General features: G+C 45.9%; 2 protein-coding genes across 7 annotated transcripts; one reads left to right on the forward strand and one right to left on the reverse strand.

The window, feature by feature from the left end:
- Positions 1 to 988: 988 nt before the first annotated feature.
- Positions 989 to 9581, forward strand: LOC117587498 (TRPL translocation defect protein 14). Of its 6 annotated transcripts, none has more exons than XM_034278316.1 (12): positions 989 to 1189; positions 1264 to 1296; positions 1411 to 1847; positions 2821 to 2888; positions 3158 to 3195; positions 3622 to 3659; positions 4593 to 4724; positions 7604 to 7732; positions 7807 to 7943; positions 8197 to 8410; positions 8476 to 8806; positions 8875 to 9197. In XM_034278316.1, the coding sequence occupies exons 3-12, from the start codon at positions 1574 to 1576 to the stop codon at positions 9131 to 9133; spliced, it is 1620 nt and encodes a 539-aa protein (XP_034134207.1). In that variant the 5' UTR covers positions 989 to 1189; positions 1264 to 1296; positions 1411 to 1573; the 3' UTR covers positions 9134 to 9197. The 6 variants fall into 6 exon arrangements, with proteins under 6 accessions (XP_034134207.1, XP_034134202.1, XP_034134164.1 ...); XM_034278281.1 differs by lacking the exon at positions 1264 to 1296 and adding an exon at positions 9287 to 9581 and having other exon boundaries at positions 990 to 1189; positions 8875 to 9059; XM_034278311.1 differs by having other exon boundaries at positions 989 to 1296.
- A 386-nt stretch (positions 9582 to 9967) lies between these two features.
- On the reverse strand, positions 9968 to 13923 carry LOC117587488 (GPI ethanolamine phosphate transferase 3). Its single transcript, XM_034278262.1, has 6 exons — positions 13473 to 13923; positions 12765 to 13408; positions 12506 to 12689; positions 10827 to 12435; positions 10300 to 10760; positions 9968 to 10233 (listed from the first exon to the last, which is right to left on the reverse strand). Exons 1-6 carry the CDS (start codon positions 13617 to 13619, stop codon positions 10033 to 10035), a joined length of 3246 nt encoding a protein of 1081 aa, XP_034134153.1. The 5' UTR covers positions 13620 to 13923; the 3' UTR covers positions 9968 to 10032.
- Positions 13924 to 14015: the final 92 nt, after the last annotated feature.

Raw genomic sequence — 14015 nt, forward strand, 5'->3', positions numbered from 1 at the left:
GTACCTTCCTTGTTTAAAACTTAGTTTATATACAATCCAGTAAATATGAATATTTATTTTAAGCCAAAGTGATATTATTGTTTCAGTGTTAAAAGTCAAGTCAAGCAAGCTGGTAATATCAAATATAACATAAAAATCGAGGAATATGATTTAAGAATACGGTATATTGAAAAAAATTGTTTAAATGTATATTTTGTTATATTTTTGAGTCTCAGCTGGCATTCTTTATCGATAGCTCGTTATCGCACTGTTCTCATTACTACGGCCACAAACTAAATCATGATGCAACTATAGAAGGTGGTCTCCTCGGTCGGCGTTCGGGTCTGTTCGGCTCTATTTTGTCTCAGTGCGCTTGTTCATGCGAAAGGTTGCGTATTAAGCATGATATTAAGCATATGCGCACTGCAATTCAATTTCTGCAGTTTTTAGTGAGAACATTGTAGGAGCAAAGTCTGGGCTGCAGCCATGGTGTAAATTTGGTCATATGCGATCCGCTTATAAACAAACCTAAACTCGTTTTCTTGCAATGGGCAACTTTAAAGCTCATGCCATCACATGGTTAATCGTCACACGATAGTTTCGTTTCCCTCACACTTACTGCTCAGAACGCTGAGTGTGAATCGCGTAGAACCATCATGTATGTGAGGAATAACGATTTGTTCACACGTTGAATCATTTGCCATGAATCTTGGATCTTATCTGAGGGCTGAACGAGATAGACATATGAGATTGTGAGCATTTCACGTACACATGTATCTGCGATTAAGACTCATCGTCTAATTGTAAGATAACTAAAATAAAATTGCCAAAGAGGATATTTAATAATTGTCTGCAAACAGGTCTTAAAAAAAAAAATAGCATAAATAGTAGAGCGTTTGCCGACGAGACCACCTTGTATAGTTGCATCATGCACCAAACTTACCCTATTCAAGAAAATATCGACAGCCCCGTCGTCGAACTGAAGAACCTAGTCAATGCGAATTCATCGTCGTGCGACCATCGCTGTAGCGATTAGATAACAACAAAAAATAATATTCGGATGCGGTGTCAACTCAATAACAAAATGCTGATTAACTATAAATCGAATAGACTTTGATAGCGATAAACTCGGATGTGGCACAAAGCATTGCGCCTGACGTTGGCCCCGAGGTCGTATGGTGTATCATAAAAGTCAAGTCGTCGCATTTCGGTTAGGTCCCGCGCAATCTGAAGGAATGACCGAGTCCAACCAATACTTTACTCCACGCATGTTTAAAATTGCAGCGCGCGTGTCATAGTTTTCAACCCCAATCCGTGGTAATAATAGTTGCTTTATCTCCATAAAACCTCTTGAAATTCCAATGAATAACTCAAATAAAGTGATAAAGGGTCGTCATCAACTACATTTGAATGTTTTTATAAATTGCACAGATTTTGCAGTCCACTACCCTTCATAACCTTAAAAAGGCACGTGCATTTGCTCCGTTTGCGGCGTAGAAGAGTTTCCACGTACATATATCAGACACCGACGGAGAGCCTAACGACCGCTGTTGCGCCTGCCACGCCGAGAGTTGACAGGGACCTACGCGACGAGATGGCAACAGCAGCCGACCAGCTAATGTCACCTGCCGCCCTCGCCACGATAGCGACAGTCAGCAACGGGCAACAGTCTCTGCTGGCAACGACAGCACTGGCACCATCAGCAGCTGCAGCGATGGCAGTCAGGAATGGACAGGAGCAGCAGGAGCTCGTCGAGAGCCAAAAATCCACATCCCCAAAGCCAAGCCCCATGCCTAGCCTGAAGTTGAACAAGATGGGCTCCGTGTCGAGCAAGGAGAAGCGTGTGTACAAAATCGTTTTAACTGGCGGTGAGTTTTCTTCCAGTAAATTGAAAAAGTGCTACTCTTCGGCTGTGTGCGTTTTGTGTATCTGTTACAAGTGTCTCTTCGCTTGGTCTCCTGCCACCCCTTAGCTGCAATTTGTTGCCGATTTATGTCAAGGTCGCAGGCCTGCGTGGTGGGGTAGCATTTCTGCGCGCAGATTCCCCATCCAATGGCGGCGTCTGTCGTTTGATAAGATTGGCTCCCATTCCCACAGCAGGTATTCGCTACCGGCTTTATTCCATAGTAGCACATAATTTACATTTGAATGTAAAAGAGCGCCAGAAACCTGTTTATTCCTCGCGCTCATATGGTATTGCTTCGGCGCGTGGTTTAATCACTTAATTTGGCCGAAGTTATGACTGTGATTAGGTTTAGGTAGAACGCACGACGGTATTGACGTATTGAGGAGGCCTATCTTCTATTTGCCTGTTGCATGAACAGAGACAAAACTATACATTCGTATAATTTGTACTAGTCTATTATCGCATTTTGGTATTGACTTCCTCTGCCGCACCACCATAATCGTAATTTGTCAGCAGGCTGAGGAAGAAGCTGATAAACGACAGGCCCCATTCAGGCAGGCTCATTCCGTTTCAGGGGCACGTGGGCCGTTCCATTAGCCGTTCATAAGCCCTGCCTGTTACGTTTCCGGCCGATCAATTCCTGATCTATGCACGGACCAGTGACCAGAGACGAGAGACAAGACTGCGGTGCAATGACCATGGGCATGTGCAGCTCTGGAATAACAGTCAATGTCAGTCCCCATTCCAGCGAAGTGCACAATTGAGGAACAATTAGAGCGGTTCTCCGCCGCCGCAGCAGCCAAGCAGCAACTGCTCGTTCACTGGTTCTCGTTTCTAATTGGAATTTGGGCCTCAATCGAGCTTTTTGTTCATATGTAGTTGTCGGTCGAATCAATCTCTCAATGCCATCTGAATAATAATTTGAACACTTTCAGGTCCCTGTGGCGGCAAGACAACTGGCCAGTCACGTCTGTGCACGTTCTTTGAGAACCTGGGATGGAAGGTGAGTTTTATGGGGTTTTCGGGGGGCTCCTAGTACTAGGCAAACGTTTGGTAGAAAGAGCCTGCTAGGCTTTAATTTGAGCTTTGTTTTGTGGCAACGTTCTGTTGCAGCTGTAAGTAGTGCCCACTCCTGGTGGGCCACTCGGAGGGCAGAAGGGCAGTAGCAGACTAAGAAAGAAAGCCTTAAGAAACTCTATATGTCATTCTTTAGTACCATCCTATTGCCCCACAAACTCGAAACAAAGCAATGAGCATGTTAAATATTTTCAGGTGTTCCGCGTGCCTGAAACGGCCACTGTGTTACTCAGGTAAATGCTCTCTCTCTCTCTCTCTCTCTCTCTCTCTCTCTCTCCACTCACACACACAACCACTTAAACTATGAATGATTTAAGCACAAAAACTTTGAAAAGAGCCAATCAAAGCGAAAGCGGCCAACTGGGGAAGCTGCACCCTCAGCTTGGCTCCGAGTAGCTTTGCGTGCCTCCAGGCTGGGTCACCCAGCCTAGGCTTTGAGGACACCTACTCGCATGCCTGAACCGATGCTGAAGCAAATGCTGATTTGATACGGGTCGAGATTGTTATCCTCCATACTCCGACTGAACAGTCGTGTCTATATCATATTCAAAACTCGTACCTAGTAGACGCAACCTCCACCTGCACCTCCACCAATGTAAATATGCTAATGCCTTCTTTGTTTCTCTCTCTCTGTTTCTCCCCCTCTCCTGCATATCTAGTGGCGGCGTCAAGTTCTCTGATCTGACCGAGAAAGAGGGTAAGTAATGGCCTTGTAACGAACAAAGAAAGGAGTAGAAAAGGAGTTTTGCACTTGCAAGCATTTTCCAAAGACCCTCGTGGATCCGATCTTCCATTGTCCGTACATTGTCAAGGTCGACAGATTCAGAGCAGTTTCTCGAAAACTAAAATAAATCAAAATATTTACTAGCGGAACGGACGGGACCCACACAAAGAGAGACCTCTGAAAGTTGTATGTACTATACGTACTATATATGCTAGATGTATTTTTAAAATCAGGCAACTGCGACAGCGAACAACGATGCCACATACTGTATGTAAATAGTATGTGTGTATTTATACTCGTATTTGTCTGCGTATATCCGAGTACATAGCAAGGCGGCCGCCATGAAAGTCACGTCTCAATGGTGAAGCTTACGTAATTCCTTTGTACTTAAGAATTTCCCGAGTATTTCCCCGATATCCTGATGAGCTGTCTCCGACAACTGACTTGAGAATTGCGTGACTGGTGACAATTTCCATTTCGCCGACAACTCATTCCTTTTTATTTCGGGACCAATTTGTCAATAGCGTTTTTAACGAATTTGCAATTGGCGGGAGGCGGGGAACGTAGGACAGCTAACCTTCCCCCACCCCTTCCCCCCCCCCCCCCCCCCCCCCCCCCCCCCCCCCCCCCCCCCCCCCCCCTGTGTCCACCAAGAATGCTTGTATCTATATTGGCAACAACGGTACCACGATAAGATACGGAAAGCGCACACTTCAGGCCACTCTGGAGAGGCCTTGGGTAGGGTGGTCACATGAAGGTTGATTTGTCATTATTCCTTACCTACGTGTGTGCCCACGAGTGAGTAGCCAGTAAAGAGTGTAGCTAGGGCCTATGTAAGATGCGTATGAATGCTAGTACACACTCACCCAAAACACCAATCCACTCACATGCGTACCACCCACGCAGACCCGCCCACGCCAACCACGTTCGTTTACAAAGATCTGCCATTTGCCGCGCCGGAGCACAGTCTCATCGATCTAACTGCATCCTGTCCGCGTTGCTTGGCCAAGGCTGCCTCCAAGCCCAATGGCAGCGAAGGTGAGTAAGAGCCGATCAGCAGTTCCCTCTGATCGAATCTTCTTGCGCTGATCTCAAAAGCAACCGACTCGCTTTGTGTCTTGTTTAACGGAGTTCAGATCCTCCTTATCGCTCTTTATCATCCCTGTCCATCCGTTGTTTCTGTTCCTGTTCTTGTTCCTGTGCCTGTGCCTTTCTTTGTGTGCCCATATTATGGACATATTTGTATGTATGCTTGAGCTGCTTTATCTTCCGGCGACAGCAAAGACTTGAACAGATCTCTGTCCTCTGGCCGTGTCCGCCCCGAATGAGTTGACAGTTAACCAAACAGAAAATGATTTTTGACTAATGTATACAAACATATGCACATACCCCTCTTACCTCTACCAACCTATGTTTATTTATTATTCTGGCTTCAGTTCTTTGATTTACGCTGTTTATCTGTGTGCAGTCTTCTAACACCTGTCTCCAAGAACTGTCTTACCAGCTGTAATCACTACATATATTCTTTTGTATATGCTAACAAATGTATACATCTGTATCTGCACAATAATAATAATTCACGCCAAACCTCTGCCATTTGCTAGCTTCTACGATTTCTGCACATTTAAATGGGGCATTTAAATTTAGCCGCACACGCGGATATGTATACAGAAATGTACGTATGAGTATGTGAACAGTGAACATTCGAAACATGTAACATTACCTTTGTAAAAGTATTATACTTCAGGATACCAACAAATATAACAGCTTTAAATAAGGTCCACCAAGAAAAAGGGTATGCAGCTGGGATCCAGAAAATCACAATAAACCTTTCGAGTGTTGAACTTTTCGAGAGTCCACTGTATGATTGTTTTGCGTATTGATCCGATCCGATTCACGACGGCTGACCATCACGTGTGTTCTGGTGCTTATTTCTATAACTGGAACTCTCCAGATGGAACTGCATACCCCCAGCCATGTGTATTTTCTAATGTACCAAGAAAGGGGGTCGCATGGCCGCATGGTCATTTTCCCAGGAAAAATAAATTTTCGATTTTGTTTTCGGCTTAACTTATTTATGAAAATCTGTACATACATCTGGCAGAAGTGTACATTTGTACATGTATCCGACTACTGACTGGCTAATTAAATACGGGCATTATACACGAAAACATTTCAAGTGTTCTGTCGCATCACGTGCTTTCTGACGCGGTCCCGTCATCCGCTCTCTTAACGGCTGTTGAGTACTCCTCTCCCTCGCTGTCTCTCCCATTTTTAGCAGCCGAGCGTCACTTGTTTGTTGTTGGTGCCGCGTGCTTTATATAGAGGCTGATATCATACATGTCTATGTACATACATAGATACTGGCACTGATATTTGTCGAAAAATTCCCGTTTGAATTTTGTATCGCTCGATGCTGCTCGTCAATTGATATCCCGAATTGATTTCCAAATGATTTTGTTTTGCTTAGTGATATTTTTCGCTGCTCCTGCCCCTGTCCGTCCCTTTCGCACGCCCTTTTGCGTTGTTGTTGCGGACCTATCCAACGACTTCATTAGTCAAATCTGTGCTCTGAAACTATGCAAATTAACCAGACTAATTATGTAATTAAAAATGTGCCGACGAGAACTTCATCTGCATACATTTACATACATCCATACTTCGTATCTGCTGCGAGTTCATTAAAAGTTGGCGGGGCACACACACATGCGCCCACTCCCATGAATACGTACATACATACACATAATTACATGTATACTAATAGCTTTAATATATAACAGCATACATACAAATATTTCCTGATTTGTCATACAAATAACGAGTAAAACTACGGTCATAGGTACATATGTTCAACCTACCTACCACAAAGCGGCTATATACTATTCGAATGTATTTTCGTTAATTTTCCTCTTATATGCACATCGCTAATTGAATTAGAATTCGGAGAGGAGAAAAGAAAAGAAAAGAATCAGCGAACGAAAACAAAACACAGTAAACGGTCGGGCGTCGCAACCCAAATCGATCAATTTCACCTGCCACTTTCTGCGCGAGTCAAGTTCAATGCAACTGTCACGGCAGCAGCGGCGCAAGTATTACGAAGCGCATCAGCAACTCGGCTAGCGATGCAGTTGGGCGGAGCGTCACGTGACCCCGCAACAGGTGTCGCTATGAGGTTTCGACTGGCTCCCAGTTTCTATCTCGCTGGATCCCTCGCATCGCTGCTTTTGGAGCCTTTTCAGGGTCACTTTAGGCCATCATTATAATTAGTGGAGGGCTTTTGTCATAAAAGTCATAAGTATAATATATATATATATATAAATATATATATATTTGTACATACATACATACATACATACACATGTATGTACATACATACAAACTTATCAATATCAAGATGTTGGAAAAGGCTAACAGATTACTATACCCAAGCTGTATTACTAGAAGAAGTGTGGATCTAGGATGAACCTGGGAGGGAGATATTTGTACTTTACCTCTACAATGCAGAGTCTACAAGATATCAGATTTCTAGAGTTAGCAAGATGTTTGTGGGTCGGTGGATGGCTTCCTTTGGGATGGTTTTGTTCAATACTTTCATCGATTTAAACCCCAGGAGAGTTCCAGACTGCTTCAAATCGACCGACATAAAACCAACAAGCACTTGTTGAGCAACTGGATACTGGCCATCGTTCATTAAGCATTTTCATCTTACTCGAATCAGCATCAGAGCCAATCAAATAAGTTTTCTGTTCATAAATCGATGCCCAGCGTGTGTCACTCAACTTCTATTCGAATTTGCTTGCAATTGTATTTACTCGTGTCTGATTTCCATTTGTTTCGATTGCAAATGAGTCGAGAGTCCAACGACCGAGAGACCGACTTATGAACAAGCAGTAAAACTTCCCTCCCCCGCCTTGTAGCCTATAAATTTCAGGAGAATCTGATACGCACCATGGTACAGATCGAGAACACCTACTTCGAGCTTGGCAACTCGAGCACCCGCAACTGCTTGATTATATGTGATCGCGGTGTCATGGACGCAAGTGCATGTAAGCGATTGAAATTAGAGCCACAGCCAGGGCCAGAGACTAACATTTGGCTTCCCTTTCGTTGCGTTCTTCAGATATATCGAAGGACAAGTGGGAGAAGATGATGGCGGGCAACAAGTGGAACCCCGTAGAGATGCGCGACAATCGCTATAACCAAATTTTGCACTTGGTGTCAGCTGCCAACGGGGCCGAGGACTTCTACTCCACGGAGGTAAGTAACTAGCAATCGGTTCCAGCGGAACTGTTTTCACTTGACCAATTCTTTTGTTCGCCAAAACAAACGCCCAAAACACGGTAGAACAGAAAGCGCCATTATCAGGTACCCAACAGACTAATGGCTATAGATTTGATACCTATGTAAATAGCTATCGCTAGTGGCTTTCTAGCTGGGGCTAAGGGCTGCCTTGAGTTGTCTGGAATCAGTTGTGGCGCAAGCTAATTCGTGATCTACGTATTTATTGCAGGACCATGCCTGCCGTTCGGAGGGCGTTGATCTGGCACGCGAACTGGACTACAAGTCCGCAGCTGCTTGGGTGGGACATCCCTATTTCGACGTGATCGACAACTCCACCAACTTCGAGGCCAAGATGAATCGCCTGATCGAGTCCGTTTGCCAGAAGGTAGGCATCGACATCGGTGATCGTTTGCAGGCCACATCGCGAAAGCTGAAATACTTGGGTATGCTATGAGAGTTACAGGTCCACACAGGAGCTAGTCTCTAAACCTTGTCTTCTTCATTGCAGTCGCCATGCTGCCGCCCGACAGCGAGTTTCCGCCATTTCAAGACTTCGACGTGGTTCATCATTATTTGCAGTCTGGCGGACCCAAGGTGCAGGCCCGCCTGCGCAAGCGCGGACAGAAAAGTCACTGGAGCTACATTCATACGCAGCGTCGTCCCAATGTGCACGGTCAGGCTCGTATCGAAGTGAAGACACAGTTGACGCATCGCGACTACATGAACCTGCTGGCACAGCGTGACGATGCTCACTTCACCATCTACAAGAAGCGACGCTGCTTCTTAATCAACAACCAATATTTCCAGCTGGACATTTACAAGGAGCCCGGCCATCCGCGGTTCGTGCCACATAACCAGCTTGTCTGTCCCTTCCTCACCCGTTACTCATGTATTTGCATCATTTTAGCTGCAAGGGTTTGGTGCTGCTGGAAACGTATTCTTCGCTCACGGGTGACGCGCTGAAGAACTGCATGCCCAAATTCTTGAATATCGTGAAGGAGGTAACTGGCGATCCGGACTACTCCATGTTCAATTTGTCACTCAAGGAGGACTGGAGCACCACCAAGAAGTTCTGCCGCACGGCGACGCACGGTAAGCAGCATGAGCAACAAATGCAGCAAGAGAAGCAGAAGCAGTATCATCCCTACGACGATACCAGCGACTAAGGAGCCATCGCCATCAACATCATGCTTAGCCAAAGAATACAGAACCAAAATGCTTGATAACCAACTAATGTACATACCGTCATGCCACAAGACTTAATTTTCGGTTTTTATTTAGATTTCGGCCTGACTGTGTTTCTTCTTTTGATTTTGTAGCCAAGGGCGCCGCTTACGGAGTTGCCAATACGCCATTGGTACTCAATGGCCAGTAGACTTCAAAATTGTCCTGTTCCTCCCTGAATCTCTTTTGCACATGTATATTTCACGACAGAAGCAAACAACAAAGAACAACAACAATGACCTACCCGGCAACAAAATGTACAAAGAGAGCTGATGTGTGATTCACACGAAAGCGCAAGGTCGAAAAGATTAGAGCATTCACGTGGATTCTCCCTCGAGATGAAGCATTCAATCGCCTGGCAGGGTCAGCTGGTGATGCTCTGTAAGCAAGCAACAGCAACACCAACATCAATTTTACTTATTTTGCGTACTTAGCCCGAGGAAGAGAAACTGTGAACCAGAGGCGTAGTATGTGTCGTCGAGTCCAGCTTATACGTTAGTTTTCAGTTTTATCCAAATCGGTGGTCTACCACCACGATTGTACTTAATTTTCTTGTCAAGTTTGCTCGTGCTAATTTTGTAAGCCATAAGCGACTACAATCTACAAAAGCTGTGTGTACATCCGTGGATCCGCAACAAATTTTAAACTTTTTGTGTCTTTTGGATAATGTGAAGCGATCATTTTAAACTTAGCTTTAAGAATATAGTAAATACGATTACAAATACACACACAAGACCCCCAAAAGTTCTTTGCTGTCCTTCTTATCGGTTGGTTCATTACAATCTAAATAAATAATTTTATTTGGGAGTGAGTTAAATGGCTGCGCTTGGATCAACGGCAACTATTGCGTCTTGGCCTTATTGATGCGTTTTATAAGATCGTCCACAGCGCGATTGATCCGCAGGAGCAGAACATATCCCACAATGAGGGCCGGCAGGCTTACAAAGGTGGCCAGGGCCTCGTAGATAAATCGCGGGGCAAAGATTTTCCATACCATAAGGTGTCTGCAATGTATAGTGCAGGCCAGCATAGCGCAAAAAATCTATAAAAAGAAAGAGAAAAAATTGCATTTAGTGCCAGATAACATGGAATGATAATCGGATCCAACCTTTAGACCCTGTAGCATAAAGAATTGCGTGGCGAGCTTGAAGCCGGCCCCCAGAAAGACATCCTCGTACTCGTACAAAGTCAGCTCGCCACGAGTCATATCGAAGCCCACCGCCTCATTGGCAATGTCGGACATGGCAACTGCTGCATCTGTTTTGCTGCCACTGCGACAGCTGTTACTGAAGCTCCGAATGAGATTTGGGAAAAGTGCGAAGAGCGAAAAGGTCTCCGTGCTCAAAAGGGCATACATGCAGAAGAAGAAAATTGGGCCACAGAAGGTGTTCAGGATGACCAAGGCACCGGAGATAATGTTCGACTGGCCAATGCCACTGGTGCGACCCACAAAGGCGGCCCTCCAATCTATCTGCGACAGCGTTGTTTGATGCGATGTGGCAAAGAAACAGAAGTGTGCCAGCAGGAACCAGCCCACCACAGCCATGAAAGTCGGCTGTACACAGCTCTCTGAAAGTAAATTTGAATATTTAGTGACCAACCCATTAAATAGAGGAAACTGATATAAAGACTCACCAAAGCTGGTGGCAGTTCGATACCGTAGAATTCCCTGCACACTGAGCAGAATGGCACTAATGGCCACACAAACGACCAAACCGATGGCGGCACGCGGCTCCAGCAGAACAATCATCGTCATGGCCAGGAATACGCCAAAGGTAATTGTGATGGAGGAGTAGACGGTAGCCAGGCCATAGACAATGGGTATTTCGGTGTGTCGCTCGGCATCGTCGCCTTCATACATGCGCTTCATTTTTTTGAATATCTCTGGCACAATGCTGTCATTTCTGTTGACGGTAACAATGTTTGGGTTGCGTTTTGGCAGCACGAAGGTCATCAGGGGCGCCAAGCTGAGGACGATGATTTGCAAAAGCAGCAGACCATAGATCACCAAGGCCATGGCATCGATGTGAGTGCGTTGTATGTTCTTGATGGAGCTGTTGGCCAGGAGCACGTGGCCGCCAGCGCAAATGGTGGCCACCGTCGGTCCATACCGAGCCAGTAGCACGTTCGGGGAGCTCCCCGTCAGATTGCCGCAGGAGCGCAGATACAATCGCGTAAGCGTTGTGTAGATCACAATTATAACGACAGCAAGGATGTATGTTTTTCCTGTACCCGGCTTTTTGATTGAGAATCCCGAGGTATTGCTGGTGGCAAAGTCCGTGCAGTTGCCCTGCTCCTCGCGACAGCGGAATAGCGTGTACGCAAAGCGGATAAAGCAAATGGCTAATATGCTGGCCAAGATCAGGCGCAGAGCGGTTGAGCGCAAGAACTGGGATGCCCTGAACTTGTTTCTAAAATCGAAGCGGACGCTTTGCTGTAGAAGCTCGTAGGAAAACAGTAGAAAAACGGCCACCAGAAGGTAGGACAAAATCTTCGCCTCCTGAATGACGAAGCTATTTGAGAAGAACACGGCCATGATGGAAAAGAGCAGCAGTCGCGTGGGCATGTGACCAAAGCGTTTGACGTTCGCCCAGTTGCTGGCTATACTGGTCCAATGCTGCAAGGTGTAAAACGCCAAAATGACGGTACTGGTGATAGCCGTGAAGAAGATCACGCCGTGTTCTTCTGACTTGAAGGAGAAATTCTTGTAGTAGCGATATCCAAAGACGCCTGCGGCGAGATTGAGCAGGTAAGTGTAGAAAATTCCTTTGGGCTTGAACATATTCGAGTAGTCTGCGGGGCGGGAGTTATTGATCAGAAGAAAGGCGAAGAATATGGGCAGGAAACAGAAGAGAAGCCCCTGGGACATCTGCGTCGGTTCAAACTTGACCCAGATCTCGCGACAGGTGCTAAGAACGTCACGCAAGCTGGCGTTCAAGTCTCTCACAAAGGACTTGTAGGCGACTCCGTTGTAAATGGTTTGGACTCGGTGGGTGAGCAGGATGAACTCCGTTTCCAGCTTGTCCATTTCCTGCACGTCAAAGGTTCGTCTGTTTTCCATGGCATACTTGAAGAAGTAGCGATAGATTTGCTGCGCGTTCTGCCAGGCATGCAGTAGCAGGATTTGGAACTTGCTCAAGTGGGGCACTGGCACATCGGGAACGATGTTGAAATTAATCAGGCCCAAGTTTGAGTACGGAATGGGCACCCCAAGAATGGCCGCGAGTGTGGGAACCAGATCAATCTGGAACACAAGACAGTTAACATATCATTGTGACGTGTGCCAGATTACCTCCTCGCTTGTCTTATCTCACCTGCTGCAGTGTTTCGTTATCAGAGCCCGAATCGCTGCCAAAGAACTTGCTCTGCTTGGAATAGGCAAACAACAGAGCATTTGTTTCGTCATCAGTGTCGCCGCCGTGATCCCCGGATGCTGTCATGCCATGGTCGCCCATTACCAGCAACGTCGTTTCGTTGTCCATGGCGTTTACCACGGAGCTGTTAATGCAATATTAAAGATAATGTTGCGTCTATTCGACCATTCGGCGGAAATTGATATTAAAACGTCAGTACCTTACGATCTCATTTATTTCGGTAAGCTTGCGAGCCATCTCCTCGTGCAGGGGTCCATGCTTGTGACCGCAGTGATCCACACCCAAAAAATGGGCAATGAGAACCTGCCAATCGTCGCTAGCCAACTCCTTGGGCAAGTGTTTCATTATTTGATTGTCAACGCTGTCCAGATCGAATATGTCGAAGCTGGGATACGAGTAGGCGCGCTTAAAACGGCGAGGGTACAAATCGGTCCATGTACTGTCGCCCAAGAACACCAACGGCAGATCGCTTTTGACTATCTGATCGATTACATTGTCCTCGTTGATCTCGGGCGATGCAAAGTTCGAGCCAATATCGATGAAAGTGGGCAGACTGCCGGTTGTAAGGCCCTTCAGCCGCTGCAGCGTGGTGGTGGGTGGGTCCGCCTTAAAGCGCATAAGGCGCGACTGGTCCGGACTGCGCTCCAGGAGCTCTTGCAGGACACTCAGTTTATTCTCATAAGGCAACGGTTCGGTGATGTTACTTTTATAAAGGCCAAATTCATATTTAAGCGCATCAACGACTAGGATAATGACTTTTGACTTTTGTGGAAGACACAAGTTGGACGAGGCATTGACGTCCTTAAAGATTTCGTTCACAACCTCAGGTGTGAGCATATACTCCTGCAAATTGCACGACATTAGAGTCGGAGTAAATGAAATTTCAAGATTGAGAGTAAAGACTCACGTCATTGTGGTTCGTGGAGAGGCGGCGGCAAGTGCTCGTTTCCGTTTTGGAGACGCGGGCAAGAAGAAACCCACGAGAAAACAACAACACTCCGCTGCATATCAAAAGGGCCAGCCAAATGAGCACTAACAAGTAGATGACGTTCATCTTTCCGCCGCAGTTTTTTAACTAACTAAACTAAGAACGTACATACATGTGTATGCAGAGAAGATAATCGGCATTTAGAACAATGCCGAATGAACTCGATGCCCTGACCTGTCTCGGGGAAAAATGTCCGTTCTATTAAACTATAAAATTAATTGCACTTTAATTTGGAGCCGTACGTAGCTGGTCCGTTCTCAAGTTCTATGCATCACGACGCGTATTCTTTGGTTTTTGTTTTCATTCAAAATTCGTAATTTTCTGCAGAACTGGCTGCAAAACTTTTGTGGAAGAACCAGTCTTGCCACCCTGTCCAATGAAACAGCTGACGGTATAATGCAGCCCTGATGAGGCAGAGCATGAAGCATGAAGTATTATATAAGGAGGTGCCGTCGGGTCGGC

The sequence above is a fragment of the Drosophila guanche genome, unplaced genomic scaffold, assembly GCF_900245975.1.
Source record: "Drosophila guanche unplaced genomic scaffold, DGUA_6, whole genome shotgun sequence".
Classification (NCBI taxonomy): Eukaryota; Metazoa; Arthropoda; class Insecta; order Diptera; family Drosophilidae; genus Drosophila; species Drosophila guanche.

What these genes read in the sequence shown, in the direction of transcription:
- LOC117587498 (XM_034278273.1), top strand. Translation starts at nt 1,155, where the DNA reads ATGGTGTATCATAAAAGTCAAGTCGTCGCATTTCG. An exon ending in CAAAATCGTTTTAACTGGCG is followed by an intron (nt 1,848 to 2,820) that starts GTGAGTTTTCTT and finishes GAACACTTTCAG; the next exon opens with GTCCCTGTGGCGGCAAGACA. An exon ending in ACGGCCACTGTGTTACTCAG is followed by an intron (nt 3,196 to 3,621) that starts GTAAATGCTCTC and finishes CTGCATATCTAG; the next exon opens with TGGCGGCGTCAAGTTCTCTG.
- LOC117587488 (XM_034278262.1), bottom strand. Translation starts at nt 13,619, where the DNA reads ATGAACGTCATCTACTTGTTAGTGCTCATTTGGCTGGCCCTTTTGATA. An exon ending in ATAACGAAACACTGCAGCAG is followed by an intron (nt 12,436 to 12,505) that starts GTGAGATAAGAC and finishes CTTGTGTTCCAG; the next exon opens with ATTGATCTGGTTCCCACACT. An exon ending in TTATGCTACAGGGTCTAAAG is followed by an intron (nt 10,234 to 10,299) that starts GTTGGATCCGAT and finishes TTCTTTTTATAG; the next exon opens with ATTTTTTGCGCTATGCTGGC.